General features: G+C 49.7%; 4 protein-coding genes across 4 annotated transcripts; 1 reads left to right on the plus strand and 3 right to left on the minus strand.

The window, feature by feature from the left end:
• Nucleotides 1-2,928: 2,928 nt before the first annotated feature.
• ONS95_009580 (uncharacterized protein) lies at nucleotides 2,929-10,602 on the plus strand (the record flags this gene model as incomplete). Its single annotated transcript, XM_058503180.1, has 2 exons — nucleotides 2,929-8,007; nucleotides 8,099-10,602. The coding sequence occupies exon 2, from the start codon at nucleotides 8,887-8,889 to the stop codon at nucleotides 10,600-10,602; it is 1,716 nt and encodes a 571-aa protein (XP_058362115.1). The 5' UTR covers nucleotides 2,929-8,007; nucleotides 8,099-8,886.
• Nucleotides 10,603-10,730: 128 nt separating this feature from the next.
• ONS95_009581 (uncharacterized protein) lies at nucleotides 10,731-12,002 on the minus strand (the record flags this gene model as incomplete). The annotated part of the gene is made up of 3 exons (XM_058503181.1): nucleotides 10,731-11,193; nucleotides 11,250-11,883; nucleotides 11,957-12,002. The coding sequence occupies 3 exons, from the start codon at nucleotides 12,000-12,002 to the stop codon at nucleotides 10,731-10,733; spliced, it is 1,143 nt and encodes a 380-aa protein (XP_058362116.1).
• Nucleotides 12,003-12,495: 493 nt separating this feature from the next.
• ONS95_009582 (uncharacterized protein) lies at nucleotides 12,496-13,990 on the minus strand (the record flags this gene model as incomplete). The annotated part of the gene is made up of 4 exons (XM_058503182.1): nucleotides 12,496-13,249; nucleotides 13,297-13,418; nucleotides 13,464-13,726; nucleotides 13,774-13,990. The coding sequence occupies 4 exons, from the start codon at nucleotides 13,988-13,990 to the stop codon at nucleotides 12,496-12,498; spliced, it is 1,356 nt and encodes a 451-aa protein (XP_058362117.1).
• A 433-nt stretch (nucleotides 13,991-14,423) lies between these two features.
• ONS95_009583 (uncharacterized protein) lies at nucleotides 14,424-15,233 on the minus strand (the record flags this gene model as incomplete). Its single annotated transcript, XM_058503183.1, has 2 exons — nucleotides 14,424-15,102; nucleotides 15,154-15,233. The coding sequence occupies 2 exons, from the start codon at nucleotides 15,231-15,233 to the stop codon at nucleotides 14,424-14,426; spliced, it is 759 nt and encodes a 252-aa protein (XP_058362118.1).
• Nucleotides 15,234-15,247: the final 14 nt, after the last annotated feature.

Consider the following 15,247-nt stretch of genomic DNA (forward strand, 5'->3'; position numbering starts at 1 on the left):
GTCGCCAGGCCTGCGCTGGGTAGCGTGATAAGTCGGGATCGGAAAGATCGATAGGGTGAATGCAATACGAAAGGGCGGATGATGTACTTTTCAGACGTCGTCCAGCGGGGTTCTTCTTCCTTCTTCGTTTGCTCCTCGTGCTGGGCTTGGATGTGAAGGAATTGTGTTTATTGAAAACCCCCACCAAAGCTTACGCGACTGGAGATCCTGGAAGCTTAACAAAAACAAGCGGGAGGCTGATTTGCTGCAGCCAACTTTCTGATCGGAACCAAAGGCCGGAGAGAAAGGACTGACTGGATCACGAAAGGCAAGCTGGGCCCTTATTGACAAAAAAAAGGACAGTGATGATTTGCACGACGCGAGAAATGCAGTTGGAATCCACGAGGAGAATTTCTGGGGGATCTGAGGGGATGTTGGGGATAAACAACTATCTTTCGTCCGAGTGGATGCTGTGTGGTCGAGCCTCAACGCGTCGCGTGAACTGGGGCGGGCTGAGATGATGATGGCGGGGGTCCCTAGAGCGGGGGATCTTTTGTGCAGCCCTGACTTTCGATATCCCTGTCACCCAGATATCCTGGATGAGCGAAAAAGGTAAAAAGGAAACCTGCAAGCTTGCAAGCTCCGAAAAGCAAACTATACGTTCCGGCTCCGATTGGGAGGAGCTTGCCTTTTTATTTCGAATTGAATTTCCGGCCTGGGAGGAGTGAAAAAGTGGTGAGAGACGTCTGCGGGGTCTGACACTGGCTCTGTATTCGTCGTTGAACCAGTTATTGGTAGGGACTGGTTAGGCAGTGTCGCGAGAATGAGCTCCTTCGGAGAGAAGAATGCTGCCAGCCGTGCCAGTGGAACGCAAGAAGCGGAATCTTGATTGGGTCGGTATGCTGATTTGATTGGTGTGAGGTATTGATGAGCACTTTGCACAGTTGAGAGTGGCTCCCGCGAGTACTGAGTTGACAGGTTGGTAGTTGTCGCGCCGTCTATTTTGGGTAGATGAGCTTTTCTGAATGAAGTGAAGGCGAGGGGCTTTAGGCCAGCCGCGGGGTCGTTGACAGGTGCGAAACGAACGAGACCGTTGAAAGTATAAACTCTTTTCCAACGCCTGCAGCCAGGGCAAATGGGTAGGATTCTGAAGTTGAATTGTGAGGACGACGAGCGAAGAAGTGAAGGGACAAGACGGAAGAGGGGAGCAAGAGAGAAGAAAAGGCCGGAGCCATGAGGGCAGATTTGTTTATATCTTAGGACCTCACATATGAGTGGTCTGTTCGCATTTGTTATGATGGATCTCTGGTGGGTGTGTGGGTGTGTGGGTGTGGGTGTGGGTGGGTTGGTGAGCACTGAACAGTCTGGACGAGCTCCTCGCCCAAGCTCCAGCACCTCCACAGCATGCATCCTCCCTGCGCAAAGTCCGTCTAGGCTCTGGCTCGCTGAGCCGTTCGTGCAGCTGCGGCGCCTGCGCACACTGACTTCCGCCAAACTGGCTGTGCACTACGCAACACTCCAGATGGGGTTTGGCTTTCTCAGCGCAAATTTTACAAGTCCAGTATACTAGTACAGTAGTGGAAAGCCTGAAAGGCCTGGCTACTGCTGCAGGTGAGAAAAGCAACTGAGAAGTGAGAACTGACAAGTGCTGGGATGCGATGGTGGGGAGGAATCATGGTAGATGCCGTGGTGTCTGTGCCTCCAGGGATCAAGCCCTGGGACGATCTTGTTTCCCATCCTTACAGAGGTACGCCATACACAGAACCTGCCGCCCTCTGTCTCTGTCTGATACTGGGCTTCACTGGACTCGCTGACGAAATGACATCGAAGGATGCGATTGGAGGTCACGTTTTGAAACGCCGGCCGTCTTTCCCAAGCAGTACACCCTCCCCATTCCTTATTCCTATTTTTTTGCTTTTACCTGTCAGGAATTCATTACGATGATATGGGAACGATCATTGAAAAGCACTGACAGGATATGCCTGCGACCTGAGAGAGATGGAGCGGGAGTCCGCGTGCCCACTTCAACGTGCGAGCAGCAAAACAAAACAACAACCAAAACAAAACAAAACAGTACAGCAACACGATGAAGTCCACTGAGCAAAACATACCCATCAAAGACCATCGAACCCTTTGAAACAAAAGCGCTCGAAAGGATCAGAGTTGAACGCCTCAAATCCCCGGTGTCTTGAACTTTAATCGAAGGAGGGATCTGATCCCATCTCACTTACAGCTTGTCTCACCCCATTTTGACTTTTACCTATTTCTCTATTTGTTCTAGGACTTGCTCTGTTGTCATCCGGAAGAGAAGGCAGCTGCAAAGCCCTGCAGGAAATCTGTGTGTTTGAGTCTGGCTCTTGTCGTTCCTGAACCTACCGAAGTGAAATTGACGCAGGTACGGAGACAGCAAGTGGGGTTGGTCAGTGGTTTGAGAGTTTTGGGAGGGTTTGCGGAAGAGAAATGGAGAACCTCATTTCGATTAAGCTGCCGCCAGCCTGCAACAAGGAAGACTCTTGTCTTACTCGAGAAATTGACCAGAACACGAGAGAAGGTTCCAAAGCTCGTCCTGACCCGAATACCCTGTCGCTCCCACTACTCTCACGCATCGTGGAGTCAAAAGTTGTGGGAAATGGTGGAGTTTGTGGACCCCGGAGAATGGTTGTGATGTCTACACGATGGGTCTCTGTTGACATTCGGAGAATTTATTAGTTGTTTGTTTTGATTGGAATCCAATCAAAACAATCCAATCAAAACAATCAATCAAAACAATCGTCATCTACCCGTTCCATCGAACCCGATCGATTGATTGCGAAAAAGTCTCGGCATGCAAGGAACCAATGCAAACAATATTCCCAGGTGTTCGCATCATTGCCTTGTACAACAAGTCCGAAAGAGGACATGTAAGGGAGGTTGAAAAGTTGCATTGCATTGCATTTCTCTATCGAAGGTTGTTGTAAGTTTATTGGTTGATTGATTCACACTCTGTGAAACCTGAGCGCCCAGGCTACAACTCTTGAACTCTCTACAGGACGAAATAAAATGTTCTCAGCCTTGGGGATTATTTTAGTGGGGTCAATTTGACTTGAAGCCAGCCAGTAGTTACCACTGTCTCGATTCAGCTGGTTCCCTCCAAAGTACCGAGTGTTCGATGAGATTTCGATCCCGATGTCACCTCAGATCGCATCCACGATATTTCAAACGGAGCGCAAATCTCAACGCCTCGCCGAGCAACCGGTATTAGCAAATGGTACCTAGGTTCCACACCGATGGATTTTGATTTGATCCGAAACCTTGAAGTTGTCTAGGCAACTTTCCTGCTCGCTGAGGTAAAATCTCAAATCTTAGGGCTCAGGTACCGAAGTACTCCACACTGCAGCATCTTCGGTGATTACCTCCCCCATCTTTCGCAGTTGGAGACCCATAGTCAGAACAGGATTTCAAGCTTCAATTGTGGAAAATTTCCTCGCGAAAGGAAATCTCGGAAGGGCAAATCCTGGCATGACGTCGTTGCGCTTGTTCATCCTCCAGTCGGCTCTGCTATTGCCAGCTGAAGAAACTGCACTATCCCTCCCTCTGCATCTTCGTGGATGTTGCCTTTCCAGGATTCAACGGCACCGAATTAGCAATTCATACAGAGAACATGTATGTATGCCTGCGTACCTGCTTCAGGCTTCCAGGCTGTCAGTTATTGTCATCTCATCTCTGATGAAAGCCATCATCAAATCATACCAATCCATCCATGCCAGAAGCCTTACCAGAACAATCCCAAGCCCCGATGCTCGGCACAGACTGGCACTTAACCGGAGAATTATGTTACAGGGCACACATGACGCACGCACGCACGATCACCAGGCTTTCGGCTTCAGGTTTCCCTGAAGGATCGGAGAATCGGTGCCGTTTGCAGCGTGCCAGCGAGCCAATTATCACGTAGATGGTATCATAACAAACTGGGGTGCGCTGCTCAAATATCCATATGGATGGCACTGTAGCTTGCCATGTACTCCGTAAGTAAGCAAGCACACATCACCACACAGACGGCGAGCTTTGGAGTCGTCTGATCTCTAAGGTGAGCAGAAGCGTTTGGTAAAAATTTGTTTTTCGCTATTTCTGCACTGCACTGCAATGTACCCCAGATATCAAGGATGAAACAGCCTGTTCGTCTGAAAATCCCTCGACGAGAAACAAAAACTTGTTTGTCGGGCTTCACTGGCTTTCTCGGCGGTGTTTCGAAGCTGCTGGCAGCGAACGGCGCACAGCAAGGCTGGGCGTGGGTGAGCGCAGGGTCTGTGTGAAGTCGTGGCAGGCTTCATCTCAGCACTATGGACAATTTTTTTTGACGAGATTTGGAATAACTCGGGGTTCTCAAAGTCCAAGAAGTCGTCGTCATCGTTCAAGTCTTGGACCAACATTTCGGTTGATTGACAGACGATAGAGTTCAGAGCTATGGTTTCATGGGTCGGACATTGCAAAGCTAGCGGAGGGGGAGAATTCAGCGCCGACGAAGTGGACGTTGATGAAATAAGTGGCATGTAAGTGCGGCTCGGGCTTCGGTAGGCTAAGGAGGACGGGCGGGCGGGTGAGAGGGAGTCTGTGAGAGGCATAAAGGTAAGAAACTCAATTGACTCGGAGAAGAGAGTCTGTGTTCTCGCTGCCGTCAACGACTGGTTCCCGCTCACTATTTTCGACCGACGGGCGGAAGCCAGCGGTTAGATGGTACTTTTAGTGCGGATGGCCCTGAGTCAGTACACTCGCGCTTCGCTGTGCGACTCGACACAAAAGAATTGGATTGGCTCTGGAGACGACACCAAGAACGACATATCAATTCTCGAAACAACCATCGCTCTTTGACAGCAGAGATGGCCAATCTCAGAGCGCAAAATGTCACTCCTAGCATACAGTTGGATCTCCCAGCAATATTTTATGTCGATCCTACAATCCAGACTCGTGGGTCTGTTCATGATATGGGCAATACACGACCTCAACTGAATCTCCAGTCCTTCACACCACAGAAACATACGTTTCTAGTGCGCAGGAAAACCAACACCATTTCTAGCTTCAAGATCCGAGGACCCTGCATGCAGGAAGGGAAGGAAACTTTCTCTTCCCCAAGTTCTGGACCCTTTATTGCGCTGCTATTCTTTACCATGCAGTGGTGCCCGTCCACAAGTCTAAGAATATTCCGATGCGTTGCCTCCCCGCCCTTGGATATTCTAGACATGCAAGCACTTAAGCCAATTGTGTATGCAATTAAGTGGCTGCTGTGGCAAGGGGGGCTTAAGTGCTTACATGTCTAGACAATCGAGATCTGATCTCATTCGAGCTTGCGACGCTTGGATCGTTGGAGTTCGCGACGGTTGAGAGATGTTGGTCGCGGCTGTGGCAACTGGCTTAAGTGCTTGCATGATCAGACTCTTAAGATCCAGGCTCGTTCGAGCTTGCGGCGCTTGGATCATTGGGAGTTCGCGACTGTTGAGAGACGTTGGTCGCGGGTGTGGCAACTGGCTTAAGTGCTTGCATGACTAGACTGTGAGGATGCGAACTCCTCCCTCCTTGCAGCGCTTGGATCGTTGGGAAGTCGATGATTCCGAGAGACTTTGGTGTCAATTGTGCGTGCGTCTTACCATGTGGCCGCCTGGGCGCGTGGTTCGGGACGGGGGAGGTGAAATGATGGGGGAGATGGAGAAGTGGATGGCATGAACTATTGGTGCCAAAGATGCAGACGCTCTGTATATACGGCGAGGGAGATGGCGAGCGGGCCGCTCCTTAGTTCTCGTGATGTATTCGGACGGGGAGTGGTTGAGTAGTTCGATTGGACTCGTCTTTTGATGATTGCACAACTTCATTCCTGTCAGAGTCGCGACTCCTGGTAGGACGGACCATGAAGACGAGGCTGTACTCTCAAAGTTGTGAAGTGCGGGTGTTTCGGTATTGGGAGATTGGTAGGCTTTCGCAACTTGGTAATCTTCTCTCCGTGATCTTCCAGTAAAGTTTCGCTTGCAGATTTGTTGACTGTTTCTTTCGTCCTCGATGGTTTTCAAGCTCTCAACAAGTCCAGCCTCGTTTTCGTTTTCCTAACCTTGTATGATGTCAAAATCTCAGTTGTCAGATTGCAAGAAACTTCTCAGTTCGAACACTGACCATCAAATAGTGAGCTTCGGCTCCCACCCACGAGTCATTTACGGCTGCCTGTTATGTTGTATCGCAGGGTCCTTCACAAGGTCCTGCTATGCAGTGAGGTAGCATGCAGTGAGGTAGTATTGACAGCATTGAGGTCGCGTAGCTCGCGTGGCATTTTGATCTGAACTGGGTTTTTCTCCAATGTTACCGCAGTGTCGGGTCCAAGATCTTTCCGACAGGGGACAGCCGATGCTATCGCACTCTATTCAACTATCCGTAGATGGATCCTCTCCAGGACATGGATTCTTGACGATCCAAGTAATTCTCCTTTCCTGGCAGAAGGAGGAGCTCTCTGCAGATTACGGAACATAGGGATTTAATCGGTAAGATCCGCCAATATTCCACTTCTTGGACCCGCCTTTATCGTAGAATTTGTATATTCCGCTCACGTTTTCACAGAGAACGAGGAGCGTTCGCTTCTACTTCTGGACTTCAACCCTCGTTATTTTTAATCCCTTCACATTTGACATTTCGCATTCCAGTATGTGCTTCGGATTCGTTCATCCTTGCGAGAAACAGTGCGATGGTCCAGGAGCACTCTTGGAAATGCCAAGTTCGTCCTGGATCAAACAGACACACACCATCTTGGCAAGTCCAGAGCCTTTCGGTCCAGAGCCTATCAAAGCAAGACACAGATCAGTACGGACGTAAACCTCACTGCTTCAACCAACGGCCCGTTCCCGATGGGGGTCCCTACGATGATGGAGCACCGATCGCTCGCAACTAAAAGCCTCGCAATGAAGCCTTGCTTCGCAGCAGATATTGGCCGATTTCTTCATTCTAGGCATTGCTAGGCCGACGGCGAGCGTCACTAAGCCGGCCGAGATACCTTCAAGACACAAAATGGGGTAAATTCACCTCACTACTCTGCGAGTTTGCCAACGCCACATTATAAAAGGGGCTTAACCATGAATGTCTCAGAAGAAGGATCCCTGATCGCTCAGGCCTCCAAAGAAAGCTTTGCTTCCTAGCAAATATTCGTGGATGCCCTCGTTATAGACCGGGCAGCCTGGCTATTCTAGGAAAAGCAAACGGATCTCAGGGGCAGGACTACCTCGTGTCAAGGCTGTTCACCACAAACCATATGGCATGGTCATCTATATGAGGGTATCTTCCGTGATATAAGTCCCAGTTCCTGGGGTGGCCGGTGCCGATGCTACGCTACATCCCAGAATCCAAGGATCCAAGAAATAAGGCCTCAATTGCATTGCTGTCAAAGCCCGGGCCGTTCCGGGATGGACCCTTGGCACTGTGGCAGCCACGAGGCCCGAACAGGGCATCGATCGCTAAGAGGTCGATCCTCGCAACCCTCGCAACCAAAGCTTTCTTCGTAGTAAACATTCGCAATGAGGATCATATCGCTCTCCACTTCCATAATATTGGTACCGAATCCGTCAACATCGATTTTGTGCAAAGGCCAAAATGGACAGGCCATTTCTTAGAAAATGGCCGTTTTTCAGCTTGCAAAGTGTGCAGAAGTCTCAGAAAACCCCTCGTTCCAGTCCCTCGGGACCAATCACGCCTGGGCGCTCTTGTACATTTCTCACGGGTAAGGCGTTCTTGTACAACGTTTGGCCTTAGGGGTCCTGCCCAGGGTGAGCCAGGGGCCCTGATCGTTGCCGATACTATGGAACCAGGACTGCCGCGCTACGCTATTCGCTAGGTCGATACGATGCTTCAACGTGAATAGCTGTCATAATTTACCTCGCTCCTTTTCGTCTGTATGTGTTTCTTGCCTTCTTACTGGCTTCTGCAACGCGGGCAGTTCAATATTGTGATATTGAATCTTCTGCATTGCAGGGAACTTTATCCAATTTATGTCATTCGTGTCTGCACATGTCGACTTCTACTGTATGTCTCAGGCAGGCCGCCATCTTTCTTCAGACCCCGAACCACATTCCCGAGATTCTTCGAGCGCTTATACACATTCCTCCCTTTGCAGATTTTTCACAAAGGCGTTTCTAGAAGCCTCATAAAATCGTCAGTCGTATATCAACCATTCACAACCCACATTTTCCACCAGATGGCGATCCTATTCGCTCCAACGTTCACATCCCAAGCCCTACAACCCCAGAAATGCACTATCGATCCTCATCCGAGCCGCCTTCACTTGAAAGGTAATGTCACTGCGCATCTAAACTATGACAGACCCACATATTACAATGCTATGTCGCCTACGCACTATCCCTCACATTCCAGCCCAAGCACCTCTTCTACTATGTCATTGAAAGATGCTACCTTCCTAACTTGTTGCTGATAGGCGAACAGGAGTCCATTCCATTGCGGGTCGTCGCCTTCACCGAAAAGCAAGACAACAAAAGTGTATCTTGCATCGAGTTCGTTTTCGTGAACTACTGCTTTGTCAATGTAATGTGGGAGGCGGCTAGATGGTCCCTGATCAATCAAGCCATCCGACAGGAGGAAGTAAGACAATACCAAATGGGATCTCTACGAGTATTTGACGGCTGCATTGTTGATGTTCGCCCCATTGCCTGGGACGTATATGTACAGGGTCATCTCCTCCTCCGAGCCGACTTTATTTTCCGCAAAGCACCTCATCTATTTCGCAGTGCAGTATCCCTACCAGACCCTCAAATAGCGGGCCGGTGCGGACGATCATATCTGCTTGATATAGATTCCACGTGGTTTCAAGGATAGATATACTGTGCTTCCTCTTTGCATTGCATTCAGGACCACTCATACCCTTCGGGCATCTAATCCGAAACGACAATGTCTGCAATGGCACCCACACTGCCACGCGCTCAGCAGCTCATGTCACCATGTGCATCGCCATCACTTTCAGACTCGTTCAAAGCAGCACCAAAAGCTCCAACAGTGTCTCCAGACTTCTACCTTTTCTCCAAACTCCCGCTTGAGATCCGATTGAAGATATACACGCTCTCGCTTCCGGATCCACGGTTAATCCCGCTTGTTTACATTCCACCGAGTATAGCATACGAGCAGGAACCTCAACAGTACCAGTACTATCACCAGTACCAACATCAATACCAACACCCCAATTCAAATCAACAACAAAACGATCTTCAAACCCTCCCACGAGCCACATATTCCCCTTCACCCTCCCCAGAACTCCTTCCACGCCTCACACACAGCCAAATCCTCACTCCTACGACTCCTCTCATCACGCCGCCAACCCTCCTACACACAAACCAGGAATCTCGCACACTGGTCCGAAAACTTTACACGCCATGTCTGCCCCTCCGCGGCCTTGCATGTTCCGCAAAACAGACACTCTATCGTCCTTCACACGACATCCTGTACTTCCCCTCCTTACCGCAATCCCCTCCATCACCACACTCAGCTTCAACCTCAACTTCAACCTCAACCTCAGCCTCGACCTCGACCTCAGTCTCAGGTTTACCTTCACCCACAACACCAACTTCATTCTCACCATCACTAAACAGCTTTAATCTTAATCTCAATCCCAACACCACACCAAAAACCAATTCCAACCCATACCTAACCCCCAACCCCCTCAGCCCCACCACCAGCCTCTACACACTCAACCCCAACCTCCACGCCTCATTCACCAACTTCACCACCATCCACAGCCTCGCCACCCCCATGTCACTCATGTTCATCCGGCGGCTCGCCGTGAGCGAAGATGTCTTCCTGGAAGTCGAGAAGGCGAGGTGGATGAGAGAGAGGCAGTTACAGCTTCAGGGCTGTGCTGCTCCATCGTTTCGCCACACCATTACCACTACCTCCACCAATGATTCGCCGGCTTCCAATGCCAGCTCGAAGATACAGACTCGCAGTGGTGGTGCGAAACGCGGGAGCGAGACTGCGGGTTTGGTAGACGCATGCACGAGACGGAAGATCGCAAAAGTCACTGGAGCTAGGAAAGAAACGAGCCAACCAAACACAAAACCAACCGCAGAGCCGAAACCAAAACCAAAAACAGGCGTCGATGCCATCACGCTCGATAATCTCTCTGAGTTCTGGGATGCAGTGAGGCGGAAATTCTGGGGTGTGGAGGAGGTGTGGATTCTGGGCGAGGGGATGGAGAGTAGAGTTTTGGAAGTGGAGATTGATGGGTGTGATCAAAAGAGAAGGAGATTTTCACAAAGGGATGGTTATGGAGGCGGTAATGGTACGGGTAATGGTGGTTTTAATGTTAATAGGGAGATCATGACGCGGGAGAGGAGGATGAGTTTTAGAGGGAAGATTGGGAGGACTGTGAGTAGATTGGAGGAGGAGACTGGGTGGGTGGCACCAACGTGGAGGTACCTGGGCTCAGAAGAGGATGAAGACGAAGAGGAAGAAGACTTCTCGAGTCCGAGGGTTGAGGTCGTCCAGGAAAAGGATGGTCTTGATTGCCAACAATTTGTGCGTACATCGCAGCAGGTCTCAGGGGGCAACGACAAAGTCGTACAGAAACATGATTGCTGGGCTTGGCTAGAAGCGAGGAGGAAAGTCTGTTAATAATGAATTGTAATGTAATGCCTAGCGCTATTGCTACAACATATCCTACGCTTCTCGCTCGCTGTGATACTGTGATTTCTCCAGCGCCTTAATGACCAATTTGGCATTGAAACAATACAGTTTCTTTCTCAGGCTCCTGAGAAGTTATAGTGGATTTGGTCCTTACGCTTAATTTTGTGCCGTTTCGTCCCTTGTCCAGAGGATTTCGAGTTCGTATTCGATCGCGATGGAAGTGCTTGGTTCCTACCATTCGCACGTAGCGATGCAGCCCTTTCTATACTTTCCGCAATAGTAGGATATGCAGTCTCATATTTATCTGTTGGAGACGGCTGTTCTGTGGATGCAGGCGGATATTCACTGACGTCCGAATCGATATGTGATTGACGGTCTTTGCTTGGAGCTGCAAGGAAATCGCGTAAAGCATCTTTTTGGCCTGAAGGCTGCTGCGGCTCTGGCAAAGAATCGGCCTTGTCAGCTTGACGGCTCTGCTTGCTCTCAGTATGCGACTCATCGTTTCCAGGCTCCGATTCGGGAGTGGCCAAGGTTTCGTCGATTGACCTCTGCTGTCTCTCCAGAAGATCATGGATACTCCTGTGGAGTGGTCAGTCCTGCTACGAAGCGATTATATTGTCTGAGAAGCAGCTCACATTGCCGAGTAATGATCGATAGCCTCTTGCCATCCAAACTCATCCTTGTAAACGACCTCACGACCAACATCCGACTTGACCAAAGGGTATCCGATGACTTGCTTGTCCGTCGAAGGTAACCGCTTCTTGAGAGTAACGAGGAAGCAACTATACCTGCCGTCAATCACCCTGAAGTACCAGAATGGTACCCTCTCCTCCAGGGCATCTAGCCAGAGCTTGATCCGCATCGATTTACATGTCTGTTGTATCAAGCCGTTCTGGTCTGTCATTTCACTTGTGTCGTCTTCGAGCTGTCGATTCCTAATCGCTTGGGCCATCCGAAGAGCTGGCCCTCTTGCTTTGCTCACCAGCCGATCTCTTTGTAGGAGAACAGCATTTCTTGTCGGGTCATAGAAGATATAAAATCCGCCTAGATCAGCTTTAAGGGCACTATCGCCTGGATCAACTCCAAAGGCACTGTCAATATAGTGATGAAGTTTATCGAATGTGGTATGTGCTGTCACAAGGATGCGACTCCAATTTCTGTTTTCATCCCCGCACATTTCCACGTCCAGTAGAAAGCTGCTCCCACATGTGCATTCCACTTTTTGGCTTTGTAGGTTATGTTCGATCCACAAATCTTTGCATTGATCGCCTACCAATGATCAGGATATGCAATAATTTAAACTGCAGGAAGCGACAGATGAAGCCACAGATCAACGACTTACTGCACAATTTCAGGGGATAGCAAGTCTCGCAGAGTCGGGACTTCATTGAAAGATTCGCGGTCGTGTGGGCATCCTGGAGTGTCGATGAGCAGGGACTCTTGCAGACCTCACATAACAGTTGGCTCCCGTGAGCCACCAATGCATGTTCCATGATGTGAAATCAATGATATGGCCGGGTAGTATTGTGATACAAGTAATCTGGCTGCAAAGAACGATTGTGGTAGCGAACGTCGGAATTGGAAGCGACAGTGGGTATCTATTTGGAGATGTAGAGATGCTGATAATATGTTGGTGGATATTGTTGAAGAACGGTTTGTACATCATCACAGAGAGCTGATCTCAATCCCGCTACCGTAAGCTCCTGCCATCTTGGATAGCATTTTAGGAGAGTAGGAAGGCTCGTTTCGTGCTACCAAATGCAGGAAGCGTCGACTGGTCATCCAGGGAAGTGCGCGGATATCCAGTGTTGGCACTATTCGGAACAATCACATAAGATAAGCCGTAACCATCTTTCGATAGCCATATGTTGATCCAGGTTGTCAAGCGAGTCCATTCTTCATGGCTTCGTCCGAAGAGTACGAAACACCACTTTCCTCGCTTTCATCTTCGGTGATCTCGACTATCCTTTCAGGCCACAAGAATTCCTTTGAAGCAGCCAAAATCTCATCGGAGTTCTCTGTCTTCCGCACTATCAATATCTTGGTCGCTTGCTGGGCAAAGAAAGGTCGGTCCCGAGAGTCTGCAACACGACCACAAAGGAACATCTGCCACAGAAGCAGATCTTGAAAAGTGGCCAAAAGAACATTGAGGTCCGGGCAGGCTTCTAGGGCTAACTTGATACGATTTGCTAACATAGTGTTTACCCCGAGTTCCTTTGGTAATTCTCTTAGGATGGTGTAGATGTATATCAGAGAGGCCCAACCAAATGTCCGGAAAATGGGATGCTGTGGATTTTCTGGATCTTCGACGTACCACAAACCATGGACCAGTCTTTCCAGAGCTTCCACACGGTCTGTGAACTGTATATCGGTGGGCCTTAGTGTATCGAGCATCTCGGTACCTGCATGTATGCCTTCAAGTCGTTCCGAAACATTGCGGAGACCCCAGAGAACAGTTCCGGCAAGATCGGACAGGGAAGAGCCGGTAAAGTTATACAATCTGTTCCCAAATGTTTTGGTATACGAGCCAGTTGCGGCACTCGGTCTCCCAAAGATCGATTCGAGACCCGACAAGTCCAATGCAGGTTCGATCAGAGGCTTGCTATCTAGCGAAATACATGCTACTAGATCGGACCTATCTTTGTCAGACAGATTCTTGGAAACACATCGGATTGAACGAACAGATAGATATGCCTCCTTGTTTGGGGAGATATTCTCGGAGAATGAGGTCCGCCAAGAGCGGAGACTATGGTGAGCAGACCGTTGATATGGGTCAAGGCCGTTTCTGGGCGCCCCTCGAGTGACTATTTGATCAGCAAACATCGATATGCGGGCCAAGTATCCCATACTTCCTGCTGAGAGAACAGAGCAACACAATTTATAGTCCCTTCATCATGCGCGCCCTGGCGTATCCTCTCGTTGAGTAATCGAATAGCCTCACCTCGGTGGTAGAAAAAGTTTCTAGGAAGGTCGACTTGCTGAAGATATGCCGCATGGGAAGAGGTCGAAGAGATGAGCGCATTGAAGAAAGCTGGGTCCCTCACTGCCAACGGATACCATTCCCAACGTGGACCAACACATGTAACTGTGCGTTCGACAATCACAGTCACATCTGCAGGGTGTCAGCCATGTGTATACTCTGGGTCGCAGGGTACTTGCAGTGATGTATCAAGAAGCGCAGAGAAGCGTCCTCCAACTCCGACCTGGCCGTGTAGGGAGCAACAGCTTTGGGAGGAGGGTTTCGAATGAGGCGGCCGTCGATTGGCTCAAGGTCTTGCTTGAACAATCTGATCCTCCTGCGCTTCTTGGGCTGCTGTTGCTGTTGCTGACATGCCGACTTCTTTATTGCCGCGCAATCACCCACATCTTTGGTCATGGTTAGTGGTGGTCATAGATACTCAATAGCACAGTGGATGAATATCCGTGGACCCTCGATTCTCATCCTATCAGCGGGGTAAAGCCATCAAGCTCGGATTTTGGAGAGGGTTGCAGCTGAACCCTTGCCTTGACTGTCCAACCAAGACGCTGCTGGAGTTCCTGATAGAGGGGCAATTGCGCCGCATCCGCACGGGAACGGTAGAAAAGGAACGAGCAAACCCCGAGTGAGTGCATGGTGGAGTGATATACTGAGGAATATTCTGCTGGGAACCTACCACATCGTCCTTTGTAGGTTTCAAACTTTAGAAGATGAGGTTGTTGAATTAAGGTAAATGGTATGCCGAAGTATTCGCAGATCACGCAGCAAAGTAAGTACGTTTCAGACCAACTGGAAGGTCCTCGCTAAAGACCCGTTCTACAAACTCCACAATCTAGGCACACAAGCTGACCAACTCTTTTGGTAGTATAACAGGTTCTTCAAATGCCGTGATCGTCTCATTATGCCAATTATCCTCCGCAACCCCAGTCGCAACAATGACCGCCTCTTCTCCAGCCGCTTTACCAACAACCTTGCCCTCAACAACATAGCTTGACTCCCCTCTCAACAGATACGCCTTTCCCTGCTGCAACGCAATGACACTGCCATCCTTGTTCCGAACCTCCTGCTTAATCGTCCCCAGATCCAGCTCCAGCGGCGAAGGATTCACCACAATAAGGGTATTCCTGTATCCACCATCCTCAACCTCCGTCTTCGAAATCGTAGTCTTCGGCCCATGCATGCCCTTCAACGGACAATTCTTGTTATAATCAATCTGTGCTGACATGCCCATCATAGCCTTGACAGTGCCCTTCCCATTCTTCAATTGTAGGAGCAGATTCTCGTCTCTTAGGATGGCGTGGACGAATGCTTTGAAGGCGGCTTTGTCGGTGATCTTGATGAGTTGCGCGGGGATGTTGACGTCTGTTCCTGATGAGCTGGTCTTGATCACTGGGAGGTCAAGTTTCCCAAATGCACCGCTGGGCCCGACGAGGTCGACTGTCATGGGTGAGATCGTGGAGCTGACTGGGCCGGTGTTTGTTACGCGGGACTCGATTTCCATGATGAAGGTGCTGGTCTTGTTAGAGATGTGTGATAACTTCAACGACAGGAAATGATCTTACTCTGGAGTCGCATCGGTGATCTTGATGAGAGTTACCTCCAGCTTGGAGTTGTTGACAATATATTGAGTGATGGCGTTCATTCTTGGGAGACGTG

Source organism: Cadophora gregata (assembly GCF_030347475.1).
Source record: "Cadophora gregata isolate MNR1 chromosome Unknown scaffold_3, whole genome shotgun sequence".
In the NCBI taxonomy this organism is placed as follows: domain Eukaryota; kingdom Fungi; phylum Ascomycota; class Leotiomycetes; order Helotiales; family Ploettnerulaceae; genus Cadophora; species Cadophora gregata.